Source organism: Electrona antarctica, assembly GCF_951216825.1.
Source record: "Electrona antarctica genome assembly, chromosome: 3".
Classification (NCBI taxonomy): domain Eukaryota; kingdom Metazoa; phylum Chordata; class Actinopteri; order Myctophiformes; family Myctophidae; genus Electrona; species Electrona antarctica.
The window spans coordinates 6,577,617-6,590,730 of NC_136808.1; the positions used below are offsets into that span (position 1 = coordinate 6,577,617).

The window sequence follows — 13,114 nt, forward strand, 5'->3', positions numbered from 1 at the left end:
CACACACTTGTTTACAGTTTACATAAAGGGTCCTCCATTTTCAATTAATAGAATTGGACATAGCCTAACCACATAAACCCTGATAATGCCATCCAAGGTTTATTCAAATGTCATAGGAGTTTTTTTTGTACAGATGTATAAGCTCACAAGGTGTGTGTGAGCTTGTAGATCGGCTATTTTCGGACCGTCCCCCTACACCCCACTGTGGTCTGATGAGCGCTCATTCGCTGTCGAGATTCCACGACGAATAATGCATAGCTGTGATTGGTGGTGAGCTTAGTCATATGTTGTAACGTCAACCAATAGGATGAGGGGTTAAAAGCGCTACCACTGACTGTGGGAAACATTACTGTAGTTAGCTACAGGCAGCAGATTTCATGGCATATGCCTGTACTTCTTGACAAAAACATTAAAAAAAACATTATCTTTTAAGCTGTCAAAAATAAGTTATTTTTTATTGGGGCTGAAAGAGGCAGTAGTCAACGATGCCAGAGGACAGCCCACACATGGTGACATGCACCGCTCCAGTGAATATAGCTGTCGTCAAATACTGTGAGTATAGTAGCCTACACGTTGTTGTGTTGTGTTGAACTTTGAATGAATGGATGTGAGGTGATGGTGGTCTGATATATCTTGAATATATTCCTCCCCACTCAACTGTGAGCACATACATGTATAGGTAACAACATATGACAATATGTGCTACCCCATATGACAACTCAGAACTCAGCCATGTAGTTATCAGATGACGCTCATTTTACTTTCTACGGTCCACTTTTTCTTGTTATTTCTCCATTTGGCCTATATATCCAGATAGAGTCTAGACTTACAAGTCCGAAATGAAGAGTAAATGGAATGAAAACAATGTAGTATTGGTCAGATGAACTCTGCCCTGCAAATATAATCAATTAATCATTATGCTGTTGGCCACTGAGCAGCTCCACTGGAGCGGTTCAGTCATCAGTGCCTTGCTCAAGGGCGCTTCAATTGTGTTGAGGGCATCATACAGTTATATACCGGTATACTGTAATATATAATAAATATCGTTATATATATATATATATATATATAATAAGTTATACGGTTGAGGGAGGGCTGATAGAACGGTCGTTCACTTCCCGAACCAGATTTGTTCTGCAGGTCTGGGGAATTAAACTGCATGGGAAACACTTGCTCACCAGTGTTGGGCAGTATTACTCAGGATATGTTACTTATTACATGTTATTACTCCTTAAAAAAATAATACCGGTATTTTATTACTTATTACTTGGAACATATAATATATATTATATTATATATTACTCCAACCCTCCCCGTAAAAAAGATGTATAAGAATACAATCTGTTTAGCCAGTTCCTTGAATTAAAAAAAAAACGGAATAAAAAAATGTGGAATAATAAGAGTCACCAATCAGCCACAAAAGGCTATAAAATAAAGCAGCAATCTCTCTTGAACTTTCTAAATTAAATGTTTTCAAAGGCAGCCAACAATATGTAATATGTACTATTTTTTTACAATGTGGTATAATATTACTGTTTTGGCAGAGTAATACCTGACACTACTCGTTACTGGGGGAAAATGATAATATTACAATCAAATATTAAAAGTAACTTGTTACTGCCTACTGTTGCTCACAAGCACACTCTAATATTTTGGCCACCACTTCTGCCTGCCTTATTATCTAAATAATCAACTTAAAAACTATATATTAAGAACAGATCATTATATAGTGTTTGATGTTTATGAATGTATATTTTTAGGGGGGAAGAGAAATGAGGAATTGATCCTGCCAATCAACTCCTCTTTGAGCGTCACACTCCATCAAGATCAGGTACAGAATATAACTCCTCTTTGAGCGTCACACTCCATCAAGACCAGGTACAGAATATTATATTATATCCTGCCAATCAACTCCTCTTTGAGCGTCACACTCCATCAAGACCAGGTACAGAATATTATATTATATCCTGCCAATCAACTCCTCTTTGAGCGTCACACTCCATCAAGACCAGGTACAGAATATTATATTATATCCTGCCAATCAACTCCTCTTTGAGCGTCACACTCCATCAAGATCAGGTACAGAATATAACTCCTCTTTGAGCGTCACACTCCATCAAGACCAGGTACAGAATATAACTCCTCTTTGAGCGTCACACTCCATCAAGACCAGGTACAGAATATTAATAACTCCTCTTTGAGCGTCACACTCCATCAAGACCAGGTACAGAATATTCCCCCACTCAGATATTTGTCTCTATTATTAACTTTCAAAGAAATGCTTCTAATTGGGTCATATTGGTGGACACATTTTAAATGAAGTGTTTTGTATAAATTCCCAGACCAATTAGCTCAGTCTAAGTTCAGCTCAAAACATACTCTCGGCTGGCTAGTGAGGTTTGCATGCTGGTGAAGTTTGTTCCACTCTAGTATTGTATTATTGACATGTCGGAGATGCTACAGCATTGATAAATGATTAAGAAATAATAATAATTTAATCCCCTTTAGTTATTTGGGGGGTATTTGCCCCTGCCCCCTGTACATTAAATTGCCCATGTGTGAAATTTGTCCTCTGCATTCACCCATCCTAATTATAAAGCAGTGGGCGCAATACAGTGCCCAGGGAGCAGATAGGGGTTTAGTGTCTTGCTCAAGGACACTTTGCTGAATGGGTAAAGAGGCTGTCTTGGAATCGGAAGTTCTCCAGTGTATAAAGTTTCTCACTGTATTCCACAAAACAACAAAAAAATCGAATCGAATTTTGTTGTGCTTTTGTTTTTGAGTGGTGCAAACCACTCCAACAACTGGCTTTGTACCCGTGTACCCGTGTTCGTACCAAAACAATGAGCATGGTTACTATGGTCACTGACATTACGTCAGACCACAGCTGATCAGGCTATATAAGACCTTGCACCACTCAGTTCACACGGGTGTGATTTTTAATGTTATATCTTGATTTTTTTTGATCAGCTTCTTTTTTGTAAATGTTTTTTTTGTGGCTTTTGCCTTTATTTTTTATTTTTTATGGAGGGACAGACAGTAGGCTGACAGGAAATGGGGAGAGAGATGGGGGGGAAGACATGCAGTAAAGGCCGTCGGGATCGGGAGTCGAACCCGCGGCACACTGCCAGACTGGATTGTCAGCCAAGGTGCCTGGACCACTGAGCCACGGCCCAGGCCGATCAGCTTCTATTTTTAACCACTGTCTGTAGTATTACATTCTATATGTTGTCGTGTATTGTTGTGTTGTGTTACGTGAGCAAGCAACCTTACCCAGTAAAATGTCTTCTAAATGTAGTTAAAAATGTTGATTCTGAAATAGGTGTCTGTTTTCCTCTCTCCATCCATCCAGCTGAAAACGACCACAACAGTTGCTTCCAGCAGATCGTTCCAGGAGGATCGCATATGGCTCAACGGTAAAGAGGAGGACATAAACCACCCCAGACTGCAGTCATGTCTGAGAGAGAGTGAGTGTTTTTTTTCTATTTCTTGGGTAAATAGCAAAAAAGGTTGATTTGATTAGCCAATATAAATAAATATGGCAAAGTCATTGAGAAGTATTGTTTTGTGTTGTGTTACCTCAGTTCGCAGACTAGCGAGGAAGAGACGCAGTGATGGCAAGTCCGGTGTGGATGGTGTGGGTTTGTCTCATAAAGTCCACATCTGCTCTGTGAACAACTTCCCCACGGCTGCTGGACTTGCCTCCTCTGCAGCTGGCTTTGCTTGTTTAGGTAAAGCCCAATTTATACTTTGTTGTGCAACAGCGTTGATCACCTAATATAGCAGATTAGTGCTTAAGTTTAAGTGTGTAATGTATGCATATGTGAGATTTATGTACTGTATCGTTTCACACCATCAATTTATTGTATCTGCTGAAAACTCTTAACCAGTGCATAAGTGAAACAGCGCAGATCACACCATTGGGTAATCATATATCAATGGTTGATTTTAAATACTAGAACAATAATAACATGAAGAGACTCAATTCCTTGCTACTAACCTCAGCACAATGTTTTTTGCATCGCTTAACTCGGTTTGAAACATTAGCATCAATAGGCTTTTAAAAGGTAAAATGTTGTTGGTCCGACCGATTACTAACACCGGCCACGCAGGTCGCTAAGTCTAACCTTAGTCTTAACTGGCCACGTAGGTCGCTAAGTTTAACCTCAGTCTTAACCGGCCACGTAGGTCACTAAGTCTAACCTCAGTCTTAACCGGCCACGTAAGCTAAGTCTAACCTCAGTCTTAACCGGCCACGTAGGTCGCTAAGTCTAACCTCAGTCTTAACCGGCCACGTAAGCTAAGTCTAACCTCAGTCTTAACCGGCCACGTAGGTCGCTAAGTGTAACCTCAGTCTTAACCGGCCACGTAGGTCGCTAAGTCTAACCTCAGTCTTAACCGGCCACGTATGTCGCTAAGTCTAACCTCAGTCTTAACCGGCCACGTAAGTTGGACTAACGGGATGTCAGACTTATTTTTCCCCTTTTAGGATAGTCTTTAAACCAAACGTCAACAAAAATGTTTCCTAGGCTCCCCATCTCATTGTTGTACATGTTCCTGTCGTAAGTTGGACTAACGGGATGTCAGACTTATTTTTCCCCTTTTAGGATAGTCTTTAAACCAAACGTCAACAAAAATGTTTCCTAGGCTCCCCATCTCATTGTTGTACATGTTCCTGTCCCCCCCCCCCCCCCCCCCCCCCCTCCTCCCGATTCCGTTTTAGTGTACACACTGGCTCGGGTATTCGGCATTGAAGGAGAATTGTCTGTGATTGCAAGGCAAGGCTCAGGCAGTGCCTGTAGGAGTATGTATGGTGGATTTGTCCAGTGGATCATGGGATGCAGTGATGATGGCAAGGACAGTTTAGCCCAGCAGGTGGAGCCAGAGAGCCACTGGCCTGAGCTCAGAGTCCTTGTACTTGTGGTAGGTCTTTCTTGTGTTAATAATGTTTTTGACAACATTTAAAAGTAAAAATTCTGAAGGGAAAACATATATAATGCTCCCTCTGTTCTTCATGTTGTTGTTCAGATCATCAGATCATCCAACACACTCAAAAATATTTTAGGCCTGACGAAAATTAAAAATCATTCTTCTAAGTCCAGTTTTCTGAAATACCTATGTTTCTATGTCAGTGGTGCTCAATATTTCATGTCAAGGACCCCAAAATGATTTGTAATTGGCCACCGACCCCCATCTGAAAATATGTTGTTCCAGGGACCCACCAGAAGCAAAGATTTGAGTTAAAACGTTCGCTCTGGCCTGGGCCCGAGTCTGGCAGTGTGCATTTTTCCTGAATGTATTTTTATTTGGAAAACCTTACATTTATGAATGCGTCCAGCGGGGCATCACAATAAAATTAGGCATAATGTGTTAATTCCACGACCGCATATATCGGTATCGGTTGATATCGGTATCGGAAAGTAGGAGTTGGACAATATCGGGATATCGGCAAAAAAGTCAACATCGGACACCCCTAAGAATAATCTTTATTGTCACATCACAGGTTTACAGGTGTAAAGAATTGGGTGAAATATCTTCTTCTCGTTTAGGCTACACATTCTCATTTAATTTCACCTTCATAATGTTTATAATGCCACCATTATAAACATTATATGATATATATATATATCATATAAGCTGACGGGACATTGCAGTGCGTTTGTCAGCTTGTAGACCTTCTCTTTTTGACAAGTGACACCGTCGTACTATGGATGTACGGATTTCTTTCCAATGATTCACACATGAACATACATTTGCATTCAATCTCATATGTGCACAATCAATCAATTCCCACAATACTTCCCACTTTACTTACGAGTAGGTCTACACTCAAATATTATAGTAGAAATGTAATCCATAATCCGTACTTTAACCCATTAGAACAGGGAAAGCATCTGTGTCATTTTCGATTTTAGCTATATGAATTATATAGCTGAAATCGAAAATGACACCGATGCTTTTCAGAAAATCAGAAAACTCTTAGTTAGATTTAGAAGGCATTTGTAGAATCTGCCTCAGGCCTAAATGGATTAAAACTAAATGCCAGATGCCAGACGGTTTCAAGAAGAGCTACGTGAATGAGGTCCATTGTGTGCATTCTCATAATTAACACGGTTTAAAATGATTTCCTTTGTTTACTAGGCAAGTGCTGAACGGAAGCCTGTGGGCAGCACCTCTGGCATGCAAACCAGTGTAAAAACAAGCCATCTCCTTAAGGTATTTACCATCCAGTATGCATGCATACATTCCTACAACTCACTCTGTCAGATTTCTGTCAATACTGACACTATAAGTAGCCTTGCCGAGCCATGAGGCCCATAGGGCAGGAGCCTATCTCCTGTTTCTGTAGCGTGAGGCAGCTTGATGTACAAGTACACCCCCTGGACATGACGCTAGTATGTCGCAGGGACTTATACCCCCAATCCAACCCTTGATGCTGAGTGTCAAGCAGGGAGGCACTGGGTCCCATTTTTTAGAGTCTTTGGTATGACCCGACTGGGGATTGAACCCCAACCTCCCAGTCTCAGGGCGGACACTCTAACCACAAGGCCACTGAGCTGGTAATACTGACACTATAAGATAAGATAAACATTTATTGATCAATGCCATGGCATTAGTTCGACCGCCCGTTGTTCCGAAGTACCGTTGATTTGACTATCAACAGTGTATATGATAATTACAGTTTGGCATTACAATTGATCAAAATGCATTTGAATGTGACTTGAGTGTTCTTACTTACAAACTGGTCAGGCTCCTACTTGACCTCGCCCCCCGAACCCACCTCACCCCTGCTCACTTCGACAGGCTGGAATGGCTTAGGGTCGACGACAGAGTACAGCATCTTGCAATGGGTCTGGTCCACAAGATTCGATACACCACCAAGATACCCATGTACCTGTCTAGATACTTCCTTAATGTTAACGAAGTCCACACCCACAACACCAGAGGGAGTGCAACGAACCATGTACAACCCAGATTCGGCACAAACAAGGGACTAAATTATTTTCGCTCCTATGCCACCAAAATGTGGAACGCCCTACCAACAGTCATTAAGACATGCAAATCCCTTGACTCCTTCAAAACCGCTCTCAAAGGGCACCTACGGACGGCCGCAATTCGAAACTGGCCCCCGTAAAATCTGAATCCCCCCCCCCCACCGCCCCTCCATTTTTTTCCCTCACTGTATATGTTTCTTTTCCCTTTTTACCTCCATTATGATGAATTCCTGTTCTGTTCTTTGTCTATATAGAAGTGTCTATTTGTACGTCTCTAAATGTTTTGATGAATTGAACATGGTGGACCCTGTTGTAAACAAGTGTAATGCTTAATTGGGTCGTCCACTCACAGTTAACAGCCTTTGTATTGAGTTTGTGCTCGAAATGTACTGTAATTCTGCAAACTGTTAATAAATATTTCAATCAATCAATCAATTACTCTGTGAACTCTCTTGTCCGTCCAGCACCGGGCCGAGTCTGTGGTCCCTCAAAGAATGGAGGAGATGATCAAAGCAGTACGCAGGAAGGACTTTGCCACATTTGCTGAGCTGACCATGAAAGACAGCAACCAGTTTCACGCCACCTGCCTGGACACCTACCCGCCGATATTTTACCTTAACGCCGTGTCTCGTCAAGTCATCGGTCTGGTGCACCAGTATAACCGGCACCACGGGGAGATAAGGGTGAGATAATTGCGTGTTTCTTGCCCTGACAAAGGGTCAAGGTTTTATTTATTTATTTATTCAGGCCTTGTGGTATGACTGGACCGTCAAACGTGACCTTCGCTTGGTTTGATAATAAAGCCTATTATGTATTGTACTCATCAGAGTGAAAACTGTCAATTTCACGAAATGGTTTGCCTGCAAAAGCCCAGACTTGCTTCAAATCCTAAAAAAGTACACATTTATGTCAATGGTCACTGCCATAACGAGGATAAGTCCAAATGTTTAGAAATGTTGTCAATATAGCAGTGTGCTGTAAGTATTTACAGTACACTGTAAATACTTACAGGGTACTGTAAGTATTTTTTGATGTAAACTAAAATATGGCTAAGGTTCCGACGACAATGATTAAAAATGCACAAAGCACCAATGCACTTTTTCCAGTACAAAGTTACACTACTGTATGTGAGAGATTGATTGCAAGATTTGAGCATTCGACAGGATTAATATTTACACCTTTAATGTTTGTACTGTTGACAAATAATGTCATTGCGATGCATAGCACAAAGGAAGGTATATATATTTTGTAAAGCTGTAGGTAACTCCCACGGCAAAAGTGTACATGCAGCACTTTATGGGGAATTACAATGCCGTCTTTCCACACCTCCTGACGTTCCTGTCTGTCCAGATTCAGATTCTCAATGTCTAACTGAATAAGTGTACGGCATATGCAACTGGTTCAACTAGTTCAGTAGGTTTGGATGTGCATGACTGACCAAAATCAAAGATTGTTATTATCGTACTATTAATTAATAATGATAATTCAAATATGCCGTAGTTAAATGTAGTTACTATCTTCCTTCCTTAACAAAGTTAAATTAAAAAGAATCCTCAAAAGTGATTACTCAAATATTAAATGATTCCGACCCATCCCTAATAGTTAGCATGCAGTGTTTCTCCTATTATGTATGCATTCAGCATTTAATTTGCTGCTGAAATATGACCACCACTGCCATACAATGGACTAGCCTGGCTAATAAGCCAGACTAATATCACACAACACTGTCGCGGTATATTAGTCTGGGCTGGCTCCACTTGGATTTCATTTCCCGGGGGGCGGGTTCAAACATTTTCTCTTCGACGCAATTGGTCAGAGCTACTATCAGTCAAAGGTCTCAAGCATTGAACGTCACTGTACCAAAGCCCGCCCATATTGCATACCGTGTCCCGATTGGCCCGACCTGTTCTCGGTTGTAGGAAAGAGGCGTGCTACTGAGCCTCGCCAGACCCTAATCCGCTGGCAGGCAAATTTTTTTTTGCCAACGGCTGATTCGGTCTGGTTTATTAACCAGGCTAACAATAGACGGCTCCATCATGTCTTTACAAACTAAAGTTACATCAGAGAGTAGAGGGCTCAATCCAGACCCATTGAAAGAGAGTTGTTCTTCCCCCGATATAAATATTTCCCATCGCTGCTAGAACAAGTAAATGGCAGGCAATTGTAACATAATCATTTGCATGAATGTGCCAAAGCATTTTGAAATGTGTTCAGAGAGATGTGCACAAGTGACTAGATGTTGTAGAAACTTAGCAAAGTGGCAGAGGAAAAATTGTGGCTGGTAGCAATGCCAATAGTGAAGCAACATTGTGTATATGTGCACTCACAGTACTTGCCAGTTGCCACAGGAGGAGAGAGCGTGTTATTTGCAGTGGTGGAAAGTAACTAAGTACTTTTACTTAAGTACAATTTTGAGGTATTTGTACTTTACTTGAGTATTTCCAATTTCAAGTACTTTTACTTCTACTCCACTACATCTCAGAGCCAAATTTTTTACTTTTACTCCACTACAATTATTTGAAAACTTTAGTTACTAGTTACTTTGGAGATTTTAATTTTGATTAGAAAACCTACATTAACCACGTCAACCATATACATTTCGGGCCATTTGAAAATAGCCGATCTACAAGCTCACAATGCGTCGCAACGCGACGCATTGTGAGCTTGTAGATTGGCTATTTTCAATAGATTTTGTACACATTTTGAACTTGTGAAATGGGACATTTTTTTTTCTTTTAGTACTTTAAGTACATTTTCATGCCGATACTTTTGTACTTTTACTCAAGTACATTTTCAATTCCGCACTTTTACTTGTAACGAAGTACTTCTAAATTGACGTATTGGTACTTTTACTTAAGTAAAGCAATTGAGTACTTTTTCCACCACTGGTTATTTGTAGTACAGATGATGGTCCTGATGAGTGGTGTGCATGCACATTCGAAAACCTGCAAATGATGCAAAATAGATGACATGTGGTGTCATGTCAGGTCAGCAGCCCCTTTCAAAGTGTCACAGTTTACTTTTCACCTCTTCCTTCTTTATCACATGAGCACAAGCGTCCCTATTCTGGGCATGTCTTAATAACACAAACATTCTGTGGAAATAGCAGCTCTGCGGGCTCACACAACGCATTGTAACCCATCAATGGAGTATATTGTTTTTACTGTTTCTATTTGTCCTGGTGAATGTGTATGTGTTTTCTTTTTTTCTTTTTCTTTCTTTTTGCATCGTCTTACAATTGGCTGTGGTTTGTGTACTTCTCCGTTTTACTGAATTGTCTTTCAGTAAGATTCGGCTGTGAATAGTTTGACTGACAAAGTCTCTGGCCAAAACCTGCTAGCATCCTGATGTAGTGTAGAATAAATAAATCTAGCTAAAGCCTTGCATATTTCCACTTAAAAACAAATACTATTGAATGTAGCTGAGCACGCACGGGCCAAGGAGGCAGTCGGAGGAAGCGCACCTGCTCTACATTTCAACGTAATTTCTGTTATGGTGTAATGAAGATGTGAAACTTGGTGGGTGTGTTATGAAACCATGACGCAAAGGAAACGTGTGAAACATTTATAATATATGCACTCTTAACCTCAGTATGTTGATGTCCCTCTAGGTGGCCTACACGTTTGATGCCGGGCCAAATGCTGTGATCTACATTCTACAAGAGCATGTTGCCGAGTTTGTACAAGTGGTCCGCCATTTCTTTCCCCCAGAGACCAATGGAGGACAGTGAGTTAACTCTCAGTGGACCTTCTGAGCTTTAATAATGTATCTTTCACCCAACTATGGTACTGTAGGACAGTGGTCCTCAAAGTGGGGTTCAGGCAGGGACTCCCAGGGGTCATTGATGGGGTTCTAGAGGGACCCCAGCAGAATGTGTTAATATCCCATCAAAATCAATTTAAACCCCCTTTTGGTGTTTTAACTAAGCATTATGTTGTACTTTAGCTATTGAAAAATAGCAGATCTACAAGCTCATAGCGCGCCACCGAGTGGCGCGCTACGAGCTTGTAGGTCTGCTATTTTTGAAAAATCGTGAAAATGCGGCACAAATCTTTGAATATATATATATTTGTTCTTCTTTTTTTTACGTCAGGCCTAAATGGGTTAATTACTGTAAACCATATACAACAGCTATTTAATTTGAAAATAGCTCACAAAATAGCATCACTTTATGAGCTTGTAGATCTGCTATGGGGTCCCCCGGCCACATACACATTCATTTTGTGGTCCCGGACTTGAAAATGTTCAAAAACCGCTGCTGTAGGGATGCTCATGTACAGTATATGAAATGCACATGAATATTCATAATGTACTTGTTCCCTCTTTGTTTTTCATTAAAAACATGACTGTATATTGTACCACTTGTATAACAATTTATAACCTTCTTAATTAAAAAACAACTTTTCGCCGGAAAGAAATATTCATAATATACATACGTACATAATATGTAGGACAGGGCCTTCTCTGTTTCGGCCCCCAACCTCTGGAATGAACTCCCCAACCATCTCAGAGCTGCTCCCTCTCTCCTCTCATTCAAAACCTCACTCAAAACCCACCTCTTCAGGATAGCTTTCCCCAGCTGAGGTCTGGATAGGATGTCCCTCGTTTATCCTTTTATCTTCTTAAACCCTGTACTGTTGTTGTATCTGTTATGTTTTGCTTTGTTTTATTTTCTTTTCTTATTAAAGTCTGTTCCTAGTGTTCCTATGTAAAGCGCTTTGGGTATTTAGAAAAGCGCTATATAAATTTGAGCTATTATTATTATTATTATTATAATCTACATATTATACATAGGCATATGTATTATATATACATAGTATATATATAATACATAGTCATACATATACATACATACATAACCACATGTTTAACTCAGCATTACAGTTCTTTACCTTGAGCTTTCTTATCTTAACTGCCTCAATGTTACGTTGCTCTTCATCTCTACAGGTTTCTAAGGGGTCTCCCAGTGGACCCTGCAGTCCTTTCTGAAGAGCTGAAGCAAGCTATTGGTCTAGAGCCCATGTCAAAAGGAATCGGCTACATTATTAGTACCAAGGTACCAACGTTCTGTTCACACATTAACATCTTGGACAGCCCTTCCTCATTGTAATTTGCCTGTGCCTTTGTGTCCACGGCCTGCTGTGGCTATCTACGTAAGATGCAGTTCTTCCTCGTGTTAGGGCTGCAAAATATGAACAAATATTGTGTTAATGTGTTTCAGGTTGGGCCAGGCCCGTGTGTTTTGGAGGATCGCAGCCAGCATTTGCTTGGACCTGAAGGGTTGCCTAAGAAGAATGAGTGATGCCCTTTAGCCCTATAAACCACACATCTACATTGAGAATTGGCAGATGGATCAGTCTAAACAAGGTCTTATTAAATGATAGTTCGTCTGTAGAGTTAGAGGTTGTTGTTTCCAATTTCTTTTATTTGTTTTATTCTTTATTTACCCAGGGAAGTAGCTGAGCACAGGTGCTCATTTTCAGCAACGCCCTGCACATAGAAACACACAGACAGACAGACAGACAGACAGACAGACACACACACACACACACACACACACACACACACACACACACACACACACAGCCATAATTATGTAACTGACTGAAAGGTGGCATATTGTGTCTACAAGTAGTACCAATTGAGGTCCTTGAGCAAGGCACTGAAACCCAACCAAACTGCAGGGTTGCAGTACGGCCTACAGTGAACCAGCCATCCAGACCTCTGAAGAAATGCATTGATTATGCCTGTAACTGTTTATTTTTTTAAATCAAGATCTCTGTGCTAGACGTCACAGAGATAATCAATTTGATAGTAGCCTAGCAGTGTACGTTTTAATATCCACCTTCAAAAGCACACGTGTATATTGTACCTGTATATTTTAATAAAGTATGTTTTACTCTATGTAATGGGTGTCATATTTTGTTCTGCAGGGAGACATTTGGTGATACTAAAACATACTTTCTCTGGAATATGTAATTTTTGGAATGTTGTACTTGTACTTAGTATTTGGAGCCCCCATTACATTTTTTGACTATGCTTGTAGCCTACCTCTTGGTTCTCCAACATCTCAGTGTTACTACAAACTTCAGACAAACGGATTGGACTACTCAGCCTAA

At 40.5% G+C, this 13,114-nt stretch overlaps 1 protein-coding gene across 1 annotated transcript; it reads left to right on the forward strand.

The window, feature by feature from the left end:
• Positions 1 to 132: 132 nt before the first annotated feature.
• mvda (mevalonate (diphospho) decarboxylase a) lies at positions 133 to 12,899 on the forward strand. Its single transcript, XM_079496456.1, has 10 exons — positions 133 to 552; positions 1,761 to 1,831; positions 3,353 to 3,467; positions 3,585 to 3,731; positions 4,724 to 4,923; positions 6,142 to 6,216; positions 7,460 to 7,678; positions 10,606 to 10,721; positions 11,943 to 12,051; positions 12,217 to 12,899. The coding sequence occupies exons 1-10, from the start codon at positions 486 to 488 to the stop codon at positions 12,295 to 12,297; spliced, it is 1,200 nt and encodes a 399-aa protein (XP_079352582.1). The 5' UTR covers positions 133 to 485; the 3' UTR covers positions 12,298 to 12,899.
• Positions 12,900 to 13,114: the final 215 nt, after the last annotated feature.